Below are 12861 nucleotides of genomic sequence, written 5' to 3' on the forward strand. Positions count from 1 at the left end.
CTATAGATGTATTTAAACTAATACACTAAAGTGTGATTATTGGTTAAAGGGTTTCAAAGAATGTTTATATTTTGAAGAAGGTTCTTTTTTTACACAAAATGTTTAAGTAAACAAATGCTCTATAAATAGAAAAAGCAGTGGATTGTTTATTCCTTATAAAGCTTTAAAATCTCTGACATAAATTCATGTTTTGCTGAGATATGAATTACAATCTCCTATTTTAACATTTATTAAAATTCAACCTTAAATTGAGCACACTCTTCTGAGGGAAAATTATGTCACAGAATACCAGATATTACAATTATTGGCATTCATAATAATTCCTCTAAAAAGTATCAATCTATTAAGTTTAAATTTGATAGACAGAAAGGTTGATATTTTCCATTGGCCACCAGGTGAAATGTTGACCATAAGATTTCATTTCATTGTAGAGTCAATCCAATGATAGGATGGTAAAAATATTTTTAAACACTTACTGTTAGAGTCGTCATAATTTTTGTTCTATTCTATTCTTTTCTATTCTATTCTATTCTATTCACTCTACATGCTTACTATATGTTTTAAAACGCATGCCAAGAAAATAACTGTCAAATTTGAAAATTTGTTCAATTTGATGGAACTGGAAATGCATTCCTTAGTCAGGTGGGACTAAGATTGAGCCTTTCAGTAAAAAAAACGCAACAGTTCTCGGTGGGGTGAAAAACAAAGGATAATATGTAAAAATCCAATGATGCCTGTATTTCAAAAGTATGTGTGCCAAGGGCTTTTTTCTTTTTTCCAATTGCCATGGAAACCTTCCTAGAGAGCATATCCTTATGAAATCTTTCAAAAGCCACGGCATTTGAAATAAAACTGTTTTCTTCTTTTGGGAAACTGGGCATAAATTGTTATTTAGTATTTTAGAAGACAATGATAAGAAACACAAGGTCAGATTAATCTAGAAATGGATACAGGGCAAAAACCAACAACCTACCCTGGTCCTCTCTCATATGGGAGACATATGGGGCTACAAAAACCAAACAGACCTTAAGAAAGGATCTAGGACTCAGGACAGTCCAGAGAGCGAACTGATCTTGTAAAAAGCAGTTATTTATCACAGTGACCCCTCCATCCCACTGGATAGATCTATTTCTTTAAAATATTTGATTTTCCAAAGCAAGATTAGGCAAAACTAAAAGAAGATAAGGCTTCTGCCATTCACATCACAATCTTCTTTCATATGTTCCTCTAAGATTAGATAAAGTGCCTTAAAAAGTAGACACAGGGTTTCCCCCCAACATTTTTTAATGTTAAAACCTAATTTATTGGGGTTTTATATGACAAACCAAAACACGCACTGGGCATTATTGGAAAGTGGAACAAAAAAGGGAGATCTTCTCTTTTTTTTTAATACCCAAATGTCTTATTTGTATGTAGTTTCTACCATTGTCCCTCCATAGACCTAATTCAAAATACAGATTTTGACAAAAAATAAATGATCATAAGACAAGTTCCATCTCTGAATTGTGAAACCATGTGTATTCTAGACAAACAAACAACCACCAATTAAAATCAGTAAAATATTAAACCTGTCTTGAAATTATGCTAAATACTGAATAATCCTGGAAGAGAAATTGCTAGAGATCTGTTAGAAACTTCTGAAGGGCAGTAGTTCATTTTTCTAACAGCACAAAAACCCTAAACATACACCCGTAAGTTCAGTTTAAAGTTTAGAACATGCACTGTAGATTTATCAGATTATACGGCCCATTTAAAATTCACACTTAAATGAAGCTGGAATTTTGTCATGAAAGCTGTTATATATTACCTTACTCAGCTGAAATACATAGAATGTGCAAGAGTTCCAGTTTGTCAAATAATTGATGAACCGGGCTGAAGGCAAATACAAGGTACTCCTTATCTCTTTTTTCTTCTGCTTTGCAATTATATATATTTTTGTCTGTCACAATACTATTAGGAAGCATTACTATGTGCAAACAGCTCAGCTATTCTACAATTTTGGTATAGATCTATGTTGCTATTGTACTTTGATCTGTACTTTTATTAAAGCTGAAACTTAAATGTTTAAACAGCTCCATTGCTTAAGATATTACCGAAGTGATTAATAGTTAGCAGCCAAAGCGTCTGCTATGTTTCTGAGTCTGCCAGTCAAAGCATGTTTGGAGTAAATATCTTTTTTTCTACCAGAGTCAAGAGGTATCTCAGGGTTGTACACATGCATTGGAAGGAAATGGAGGGATAAAGGCAATTCAAGGAGGAAAATTTTTACCAGATAAAAATTTTCAGGGGTGTACCAAGAAACTGATTACTGCACATGCAAAATGTTCCTCTGATTTAAATTAGACGAAAGTGATACACATGTTGAATTTGATTTAAAATTTAGAATTGAAATTTTGGTTCTTTATTCCATGCAGGGTAAAGGAAGGTTCAGGGTTGGGCTGCAGTCATGCTGTTACATGCATTAGATTGGCATAGCCGACACCCTAAAACATTGATAAATTATATCATGTGTGAGCCAGCCAGTCTTATAATCTGTTCCCCATTCCAGTTGTCATTTTCTTTTCATAACCCTTTTTTTTTTAGGATTTCTTTTAAATGTTTTTTTTTTTTTTTTCTTTCAAGCTCTGAAAGCAGGCAGTGCTCAGAAAAATAGACTACCGACCAGCCCCTCCATTCTCCTTACTCCTGCGCTTTTTATCTATCATTTTGAGCCTCTTCTCCTCTCGTAAACGGGCCTCCTCCTCCTCCTGGTCCTGCCGGCACTTGTGGAAGTTTTCCACAACCACTCCAACAAACATGTTGAGAACGAAGAAACTGACAATCAGCAGGAAGGAGATGAAGTAGAGCAGCATCCAGGGGTTGTGGTTCCTCACAGGCTAAAGAGAGGGAAGAAAAAGGACATTAACTTTCAAATTAAAAAAATTTTATATGAAAAGATATTTACAACAAGATATACATAATACAATGATTTGATTAATAAATGTGGTTAAGTTGTCAGTCTATACAAGTTTTAAAGTTTGAGAATATGAAAAATGACTTAGAGGGAAGTGCAGTGGAAGCAGGGCACATATGTTAAAAGAGCCTCTGCATTTAGCAGTGTACTGCAGATAAAATGTAAAGGCCTACCTGCTGATCGACCCCAACTGCATCCAGTCCATCGTACATAATGTTGACCCAGCCATCTTTACATGACAGTACAAACAAAGACATCAAAGCCTGGAGACAAAACAAAAAAACTGTTAAAATTTATCAGACATTCTCTGCTTAAAATGACTTTTCTTTGAAAGTGCAAAAATAAATCGAGCAAGGCTCATGTTTTAGTGTGACTGAAATATGCATATTATGAAAAAAGTCATTAAAAGCTTTATACTGTCGCAGTGAAAGAAACATTATTGTCCAGCATTCCTACATTAATAAAAGTAAAATTCTATGAGAAAAAGTTTACAGTAAAACAAAACAAAAAAAAAGAAAAATACCTGTGCTGATTTTTAAGATTAATTATACAGTATATGTTTCATGCTATATTACTCATTTCATTCATTCACACCTGAATCAAGTTGTCAAAATTGTACTTCCTTCGGATCCACTTGTAGTTGGCCTGTAGACAGTCTGACTTGTTTGTGATGTTCCTGGTGTCCAGACCCTCACAGTGGTAAAACTTTCCTTTGAACAGCTAAAAAGAAATAGGCAAAAACTTGAAAAGTCAAACATCTTAAAGAAAATATAATCATCATGTATCAATGATCTGAGGTGGATTTAGCCAATAATGTCAACAATAACAGCACTTTTCACAAGACGTCATGGTTCAGCTGATAAGTGGTGCTAAAGTAATATATAAGGACTTAGGATCATAATGCTTTTTTTAACATAATGTTTTTTTTTAACATATAATCTTGCTGTTTAAATTTCAAACTGGCATCCTTGATGAAGATTCAAAGATTTCAGATACTTTACAATTACCTAAAGCTATGTTCCCATTTGCTCTGCTTAGCATTGAAATTAAGCAAAAATGAGTAAAACAGCTTAGGATAGAGGAGTAATAAGTAGGCATAATTCGTGTAGGTTTTGCAGCTGGTTCATTTTAAATTACCTGGACCCCCAAGATTCCAAACACAATGAAGAAGGCGCAGCAGATCAACACAATGTTCCCAATAGGTCTAAGAGATGTGATGAGTGTCTCCACAACCAGCTTCAGTCCTGGGGCACGGCTGATAACCCTGGAATGCACAGTCATACACTTAGGCAGAAACAAGTTGAACAGAGTAGTAGCAGTTCATATCAATGAATTATAATAATGGAAACAGACAATGAATGTCCATTAAAAAAGGCTTTGTTTTTTCATTTGGTTTCTGTGGACATTCTTGCTTTAGGAGTTGATGTCATTACAGATATGGCAATATTTCCACATTCTGCCTTGTTAACCTTCTCAAATCATGTTAAATCAAGTTTGGTTCTGTCTTAATCTTAAATTTTTCATTCAAAGAAGTCTTTAGTTGACTCATATTGAGGCTGAATGAAATAGCTATCTATCTTTTTGGAAAAGCCACCAGTATCAAAACTTCATGAGACAACACAAGTCAGGGTAACCCCGATGCATGATGCATTGTCAAGAAATGCAGTGCTGTTTTGCTGAGCCAAACATGCCCATTAGAATTAAAACTAAAAATTAGATTTTTGTTTAATTAAATCCAATCACATTTGAGGCTAAATGATGATGCAGGACTTTTTTTTTTTATCACTTTCAAAGAAAACTCTAAAGTTTTTTGTATTGTACCATTAATGTCTTTACTTCCTGTATCATGGTATTCATTCAGTGTTCTGTATTTCTTTGTACCCTTCTCCTACCTAACTCTCTCAGTGTAGACTGTGACTAAAGAATGTAAATGAGCAACTATGAGCAATATCCCTTCAGGACAGATGAAGTTGCAGTTGTGAACTTGAGACTAAGTGTTGAAAATGAATTAAATAGAGGTTAATTTGATTATTAGTTCATTAGTGAAGACTATAATACCCTCAGTGCATTACAGCTTATTTGATCTTTCTGCATTTTCCCTCAAACAGCTTTGCTTGATCAGTAGTTGAACTGCACAGGGTCATTTTAATATGGAATTTAAAAAAGGTTAGGAAATTATTTATGTATATTTGTTCACCTCAAAGAATGAAATTATTACAGAATCCTGAATGTATTTCCCACAGTACAAGCAAGTAATTTCACTGTACCTTAGAGGGCGAAGGGTGCGTAGAAGACGAAGGACTCTGAGAATCCCCAGGATCCTGTTGGTACCAGTGTAGGCCAGAGAGACCAGGATGTCCACCATGGACACAAAAACCAAAACTCCATCCAAAATGTTCCAACTTGACTTAAGGTAGCTCTGATCCCCGAAACAGAAACCAAGAGCTACAACCTGCACAAAGATTTTAAGGGGTACGCAATTACAGGTTTCAACTTTACCTTTAGATTTTTGCACCGCTGTAAGGTTTTATTAACACATGAAAGTAGGGCTGCTAATGTTTACCTTGACTGCCATCTCTGCCAGGAAGATCACAGTGAAAATATAGTTGGACACACTTAGAAACACTCGCTCCTAAATGGAAAAAAGAAATATTCAATCCACGTATACATTAACCGAAAAAAGACTTTTAGGAAGCAGAGACTTTCTGCTCTAGAAAGCTTAATCATTTTCATTTCTTTTTACGTAAAAAAAACTTATTTGCAAGTTTAGGGCTTTATTAAGATAAGCAATCACTGTCACAGGTTTAAAAACTACAAACTATTTTTTCATGGGATGTAATTAGCTTTTTTGATATCAATAAAATATATGACACCTTTAGCTATATAAACAGGATATATGCTTTGTAAACATCACTATGTAAACATAGTTAAAAAAAAAATAGCATCACACAAGAAACTCCTTTTATGGCTAAACATATTTTTAGGGTGTATATAAAAACCAAATTTAAAATCAAAACATAAACTTTTTTTGTTTATTTCATCAGTAATTCACAAATTTAGACACCTCAAATGTAAAACTACATTCACACTGCAGGTTTTGAGGCTCAATTTCTATTTTCTTGTTGAAATCCCCTTTTTTTCAGCATGGTCGTTCAGAGGACCATTTAAACACTGCCGTTATCAGACTCTAGTCTGAATGTTTCACAGCCCCAACCTGACCTGCATGCGCAGAGGGACAGCTTAGACATCATACAGCAGCACACTGTTTATAGAAGTAATAGTAAATGTCAGCATCTCTGTGTTATCATAAGTTGTTGAATAATGGGAACAAAAAGAAAAAAAAAAGAAAAAAAAAAGAAACTGACTATTGTGTTTTTGTGCAGCAGTGACAGCTGTGCTGGAAAGGAGTCTGTATGAATGAATAGTAAGAGCTTGGATGACATAAACGTCAGATGAAATGCAAACTGCAAACGCTTTGAAAACTATTGAAAACATATCTGAATCTGTACCTCATATGGAAGTGACAAAATTCTGGATATTTTGGGAGGTGAAAAGATCGGAATTTGGCCGTTCTGACTGCCATTAAAAAGTCAAATAAGAGCTACATATGGGCAAAAAGGGTCCTATTTGGGCTGCATTTGCCTGCAGTGGGAACATAGCCTAAGAGAAGGCTGACTGTATGAAATACACTGTCTAAAATAAGAAGAGTGGACTGTGTGTATAAAAGCAATTATGTAAGCCATGCTTGTCTTTGGCTCACCGTGCTATGAATCTGTATATCAGGCCTCTCCAGAGCGATAGTGATGCAGTTGAGAAAGATGAAAACCAGAACCACATGGTCGAACAATTTGTGAGTGATCACCGCTTGGCACCACATACGGACTCTAAACAGACACAGAGTCATATAAAAATACCTTCTGTGGTTCTGACATATAAACCAAACATTTGTACGAAATAAAACAAGAATTTACACCTAAACTAGAAACAAATTTGTAAAAAAAAATAAAGGTCAACAACATTAATAACAATCTGAATATATTAAATTCCTTTATTTGTGTTAAAAGGCTAAATTCACATAAAATTGGAAGGTGACTAGATTCAGGCAATATCATCTTTATATTTAAGAAGTAACAGAAAAATCTGATGTTTTTTTTTTCCAACATTGAATGCCTTGTATTGCATGCATTTGCATTATCCTACCACATTGTCAATGTTGTTTTGGCTTATCAACCATACCAACCATCTTTGGTATGGCTTTGATGTTAGCCAGTTTCAACATTATTAAAGAGATAAGGAATTTTTTTGAGAATAAAAGGAAATTGTATATTTTATTCTGTATGTTGACACAGGTCTGCCCTTTTCAATTCTATCAGAGGGTTGAAATCTGAGCAAACAACTAGGAAGCTGAAAATGTAAATCCAATGTTGTTTATGTAATCCCACAGTACTTCTGCTAATCACGAATGTAATAATTCCCTAATATAGTCAGCTTAAAATGTTTACAAAAGTGACTGCTTTGTGAATTCCTTTGGAAAAAGTTTCCTCCATTCCTTTTAATAAATGACATCTATCTATCTATCTATCTATCTATCTATCTATCTATCTATCTATCTATCTATCTATCTATCTATCTATCTATCTATCTATCTATCTATCTACCTATCTATCTATCTATCTATCTATTTTACATTTATGGTTAACCATAGTGTTTCAACAAAGACCCACTGAATTGACTTACTATTTTTTTTATTTCTATGATGCAGTCAGCTTTTCATCAGAATATCACACTTGCAAATAACTCAAATAATTTAGCAGTTTAGTTTAATCTTTAACACCTGTAAATAGCTTAGATTGTGTAGTTGTGTGAGGTTGTAGGTCTTACGGGCTCTCTGGTGAGAACAAATATAGTGTCCAGTTTTCGTGTTCCTTACACCACCGGGGTTTCATGTTATGGAGCTCCCTCCTGATCCAGTAGCAGAAAGGACTCTAGAGCAATGAGAGGATGAACATCTATGTAAGTGTCAGCAGCAACAAGCATATTCTCTGTTATTCACTATTGCATTCTATAAACCTTGATCACAATCCCTATTAAAATGCTGTTAAGATCATGATTTAATGTCATTAAATCTTTGCTACAGCCACTTTTATATGGTTTATTACCATCGGTGAAAATCTACCAAATTCAGATAACATGTAAACAAACTGCTTATCAAACAAATCCCTTAAGCAGCTTGAACAGAGCTCAAACAAAGGTTTGATTCATTTACATTTGAGTGTATTGGGTGACTGCTTAATTTTTTTTCTCAATGCAATTTGAATTAAAAATAGGCACTTTGTTTTATGTAGCTAGAACGTTATATCTAGTCATGTTTTAGAAATTCTCCCTTAAAGGTATACTGGAGGATGTTCTTTTTCCGGGTGGATCATCAAAATAAGTGGTCATCCTAACTGTGAATCATCCTGGTGATATGTTTATGTAAGGCCGTCCTACGTGCTCGTCCCCATTTTCATTTACCGGTGGTGAATCTGACATAGTGGATAAATTGCAAATCTTCTTTTGGAAAGTAAGCTTGTATGAGCAATGCAAACAGCAACTTTTAAACAGAACATGCACGAGGAGAGATGGGGTTGTGAATGCTCTGCACATGTTTAATAGGCGTTCCCTCTCAGGAGTGGTGGAGATTTTTTTTAGATGTCAAATGTGTGGGTCTTTTTTATAATTTGTGAGATCTTTATATATACCTTTAAGTTACATTAAATCATCGAAAAAACTGATTATATACAAAATTGTCTTGTTAAGCAAAGTTGTTTTGAGGTTCTAAAACCTCAAACACATTTCATATACATAATCATATTGTATGAAACTGTACCTGTAATGTAAATTAAGGTGAATGCATGCCTTTCTCAAATGAGACATTTACACAGTTCACTTCAGAAGCCTCTTTTCCATTACTACTAGAAGCCCAGGCTTTTTAAAGCCCAGGTAGCAATTTGATACATGTTTACAGTACTGTACCTGGGTTATTTTATTCTTCTGTGCTGTTACTTTCCCGGGGCTGTGGTTCCACCAGAGACCCAGTACTTTTCAAATGACCGAGCCTTATTAAGGAGCAGGGGGGTAGAAATATCTATCTTTATCCCCCTGCACCTTGGGGGCAAAGAAGTGAGGGTAGAGACCAATATTAGTGATGTCAGCTTGGATGTGTGTGCAGAGATATGATCTATGTTAGATGTAAGACAACCTGCTGAATTTCTGTTTCTGCCTTATTTGAAAACTTTGTGGTCGGGTTATGTGCAACTGCTGCAGCTTTTAGAGATTTTGATAAAACCAGTTAGAGGCAGGTTCTAATGTTCTGTTTTCTGTTGTACATATTGATACATGGAGGAACCAGCCTTGCATGGTGTCACTTGAGGATTAATAGTGTGAAAGTCTTTTGCTCGGCCCACGCTACTGTTTGTACTCCTAAAGAATGACTGTCGTCAGATGCTGCTGGAAAAATTATTATCTGTATTGAATGTTCGTTAGTAATAGTTTAGCTTAACTTAATTTGAATAAATTCTGTCAATAATCAAGTATGTTTCTTTTTTCTCCTTTTGCAATGTTCTGAGAACACTTCTTCTCGATTAAAGAAAGTGGTTTCTACAGCATGATATACTGCAGCACTTTGCTCTACCAGTGGCAACAGTACCTTTAATTTGTCAAACAAATGTTTAAAGATTTCTTTTAGTAAGACAGTAAACTTACAGAATTCATCCATGTAGTCAGTTTAGCAGGAACTACCCTAGTTTTTAAACTGTGTATTTGGGGGCAGAATCAGTCCTACAAAAAGGTATTAGACATATATAAAATATATAATACAAAAAACAAAAAAAACCTTGTTAAAAGTAGATGTATGATAACATTTCTTATGGCGGCAAGTAATAAATTAACTATACACACAATTATTTAAAAATGCTGTGAATAAAGACGTTTTTCAATGTGTTTGAAAATTAAGGGACATGTGATATAATGAGTAGAGTGGAGATGCCCTAACAAAGATTGCAGCATAAAAGTAATCATAAAATTATTTTGTTTTAAAGTTCTGCTGAAGGTAGTTAGTCCATATTTACATCTATGGTGCATAATAAACATGTTCCTTTTCATTATAAGGTGTAGATAATTGGACCATAACAGGAGGAGTTTCTACTCAGGAAGTTCAAAAACTCAGAATCAGACTCATTAAAGCTTGCATTAAAATAAACAAGAAAGCTTTGGTCCACAGCTTTTGTACTTTCTGATTTTAAATAAAAAATCGCCCAGAGGCAAGCAGACTATGCTTTGTGGCCACACAGGCCCTTATGTGAGCATGTGTATTGTATATCTAAGTGTGTTCTCTGTTTAAGGAGGTAGCTGTGTTTGTGTGCTAAAGTCTGAGTGTGTAGATAAGCAAGACCTGCTACTTGGATATTCTTGGAACTGAGATGTGAAGTCTTTTAAAGCGCATCCTGCTCACATGGATTTTAGCAAACCTTATGCACAGAATAACACAGTCTCCATACATCCAGACCCATACATCATATACTGGCGGTGATAAGCTGCATTCAGTGTGGATTTCATGGTATTATGAACTCAATTTGGAGGCAATAAAATCCTGAGCAATGTCAGAGCACGGGTCAAATAAAACCAACATGGGAGTAAACAGAGCTAAACATTTTCAACACGCACGAATTCATGCACACAACAATGAATGAGTTTAACTGCTTTCGACCCGTGACGAAACAATTATCTCCCAAATCAATCAATTAAAACATGACAATAAGCCTCCCTACAGCAATTACATTATGAACACACAAACACACGTAAAGTGCAAAGCAATTCAAAGAGATCAATAAAACAGCTGCCAGAAAAAAAACCCTGAAAAGGTGTGAATGTGGTCAAGAACAAAGTTAATCTGATCCTCTACAGATAAAAATTACATCCTATGATAATAAAAAAAAAACGCAGTGTATGAATTACTGATACAGCACTAATTAGAAAATGATTTAAATGCATTTTCATGGTAAAGGTTGGCTGCACAGTGGTACAGTGGGTAGCACTGGGTTCAATTATAGACCTGGGGTATTTCTGCATGGAGTTTGCATGTTCTCCCTGTGCATTTGTGGGCTCTCTCCGGGTACTGCAGCTTCCTCCAAAAGTTCAAAAACTTGGCTTCTTTAAATTGCCCTTAGGTGTGAGTGTGTTTGCATGGTTGTGTGTTTTTGTGTGTCTGTGTTGTCCTGCGACAGGCTCGGGACCTGTCCAGGGTGTACCCCACCTTTCACCCATAGACTGCCAGAGACACCGGCCCACTGCGACCCTGACAAGGACTAAGCCGGAGATGATGGATTGATGGATTTATGTAAAAGGGTAATTAACTATGATTAAAAATCTTCTAGAGTGTGCAAATGTCAATTAGCTCCTTTTTGCTACAGGGATTCTTTAGATGTTTTTTGGGGTCACAAATTCAGCCCAATACACCAGTTCTTGTGAAGTTCTATATGTTGTATAGTGGCTTTGAAAGAGACTTAAAATGTTCAGATCTTTTTTCCATATTATTACAACAACAAACCTTAATGTATTTTGAATATTTTTAAATGACAAACTGGAAATAACAATGAAAAGATTGAACATTTACTAGACTTTTTAAAAAGTGATTATGTTTGATGAAAAATCAAAGCCCTGACTATGTGTTTGTTGTCACTATTCCTGTTAGAATAGAAACCTTTAACCTAGACTCATGCTTTTTGCAACCTCTAATTGCTGTGTTCCAGGACTTCCTTTTAAATAACTCCTTCCATCTTCCCAAAACTCTGACCAGGTTTTCCATCTGAGCTTAAGAAAAGCATTCCTAAAATATAATGCTACTATTACTATGTTTATCATCGTAATAAGTTTGCTCATGGTGTTTTCTTCAACTCACCATATTTTGCTTCTATACCTAAAAAAATGAAATGTTACCTCACCCTTTCTTCCAGAGGTTTGTTACTGTATGTACTCTGCAGTGCCTTCTTTTATAAAGCCAGTTTAAACACAAATAACTATTGCTTTACCAATGGATTTTTCCACCTTGTTGTATATTTATCAACGCACAACATGCTTTGAGTCATTGTGCGATTATGTAAAAATGACCAAACTATAAACAAGTTTTCACTCTCACACCAGAGGATTCATATTCACTTCTTTTGTACATGGAGGGGCAATCTGATGAACTCAAAGACGGTTGACAAGAAGTTATTATTTCTCCACCACCATGCTTGGCAGATGGTATTATTTGTTTATACTGTTAAGTCTGCTTATAATGCCATTATTTCAGTTCATAGGTCTGATTACTGCTGTTTTCCAGTTTGAAAGACAATATCAACCCTCCTTTTGGTTAAAAACAAATAAGTTTGGAATTGGTATTTAATTGCAATCAAGCAAACATAAGGCTGGTATAATGGAGACCTTTGAAAACTGCACAAACGTTACTGCTTAGCTCCTAAATGTTATTTTGTAAGCTGGTAGGCTTGATAACTTACATCATCATCCAAGTCATCCTCGGACGTATAGTCATCTTTAGGGTCTGAGTTTCCGTTCGGATCATATGTCACAGTTCTCCCATTGCAGTCGCCATACTCTGCCATTATGGCAGGGCAAAGAGAAGATGCTTGCAGCGGCTCCAGGGTCTCCAGCCTCAATCTGTTCTTTACCACACCTTCCTCCTGTTGATCTTGGCACTCTTCCTCTTCTCCACCTTCTCCGGACAATAAACTTTCCCTCTCTCCACTGGTGTCTCGCCTCTTCAGGCTTGGTGCTCTCCCCAGACTGTTCCAGCTGGAGCGGCGACTTCCCCATGAGCTGATGGAACCACGGAGAGGAAGAGGTGAGCGCCGTCCAGGGCTTGAGAGATT

The 12861-nt window shown here is 35.5% G+C and overlaps 1 protein-coding gene across 2 annotated transcripts in view; it reads right to left on the reverse strand.

Moving 5' to 3' along the window:
- Positions 1–12861, reverse strand: part of LOC107088099 (voltage-dependent T-type calcium channel subunit alpha-1H-like) — a 152440-nt gene that overhangs the window by 25400 nt on the left and 114179 nt on the right. The window contains exons 19-27 of one of the 2 annotated variants that reach the window (XM_015380041.1): positions 12490–12861; positions 7835–7938; positions 6714–6837; positions 5517–5585; positions 5221–5405; positions 4091–4217; positions 3548–3673; positions 3127–3216; positions 2663–2876 (exon numbers count right to left, since the gene is read on the reverse strand). In XM_015380041.1, the coding sequence (XP_015235527.1) occupies positions 2663–2876; positions 3127–3216; positions 3548–3673; positions 4091–4217; positions 5221–5405; positions 5517–5585; positions 6714–6837; positions 7835–7938; positions 12490–12861 (1411 nt within the window). The remainder of the gene's footprint in view (positions 1–2662; positions 2877–3126; positions 3217–3547; positions 3674–4090; positions 4218–5220; positions 5406–5516; positions 5586–6713; positions 6838–7834; positions 7939–12489) is intronic. The other variant, XM_015380042.1, reaches the window with a different exon arrangement.

The sequence above is a fragment of the Cyprinodon variegatus genome, unplaced genomic scaffold, assembly GCF_000732505.1.
Source record: "Cyprinodon variegatus isolate N-32 unplaced genomic scaffold, C_variegatus-1.0 Scaffold206, whole genome shotgun sequence".
NCBI lineage: Eukaryota > Metazoa > Chordata > Actinopteri > Cyprinodontiformes > Cyprinodontidae > Cyprinodon > Cyprinodon variegatus.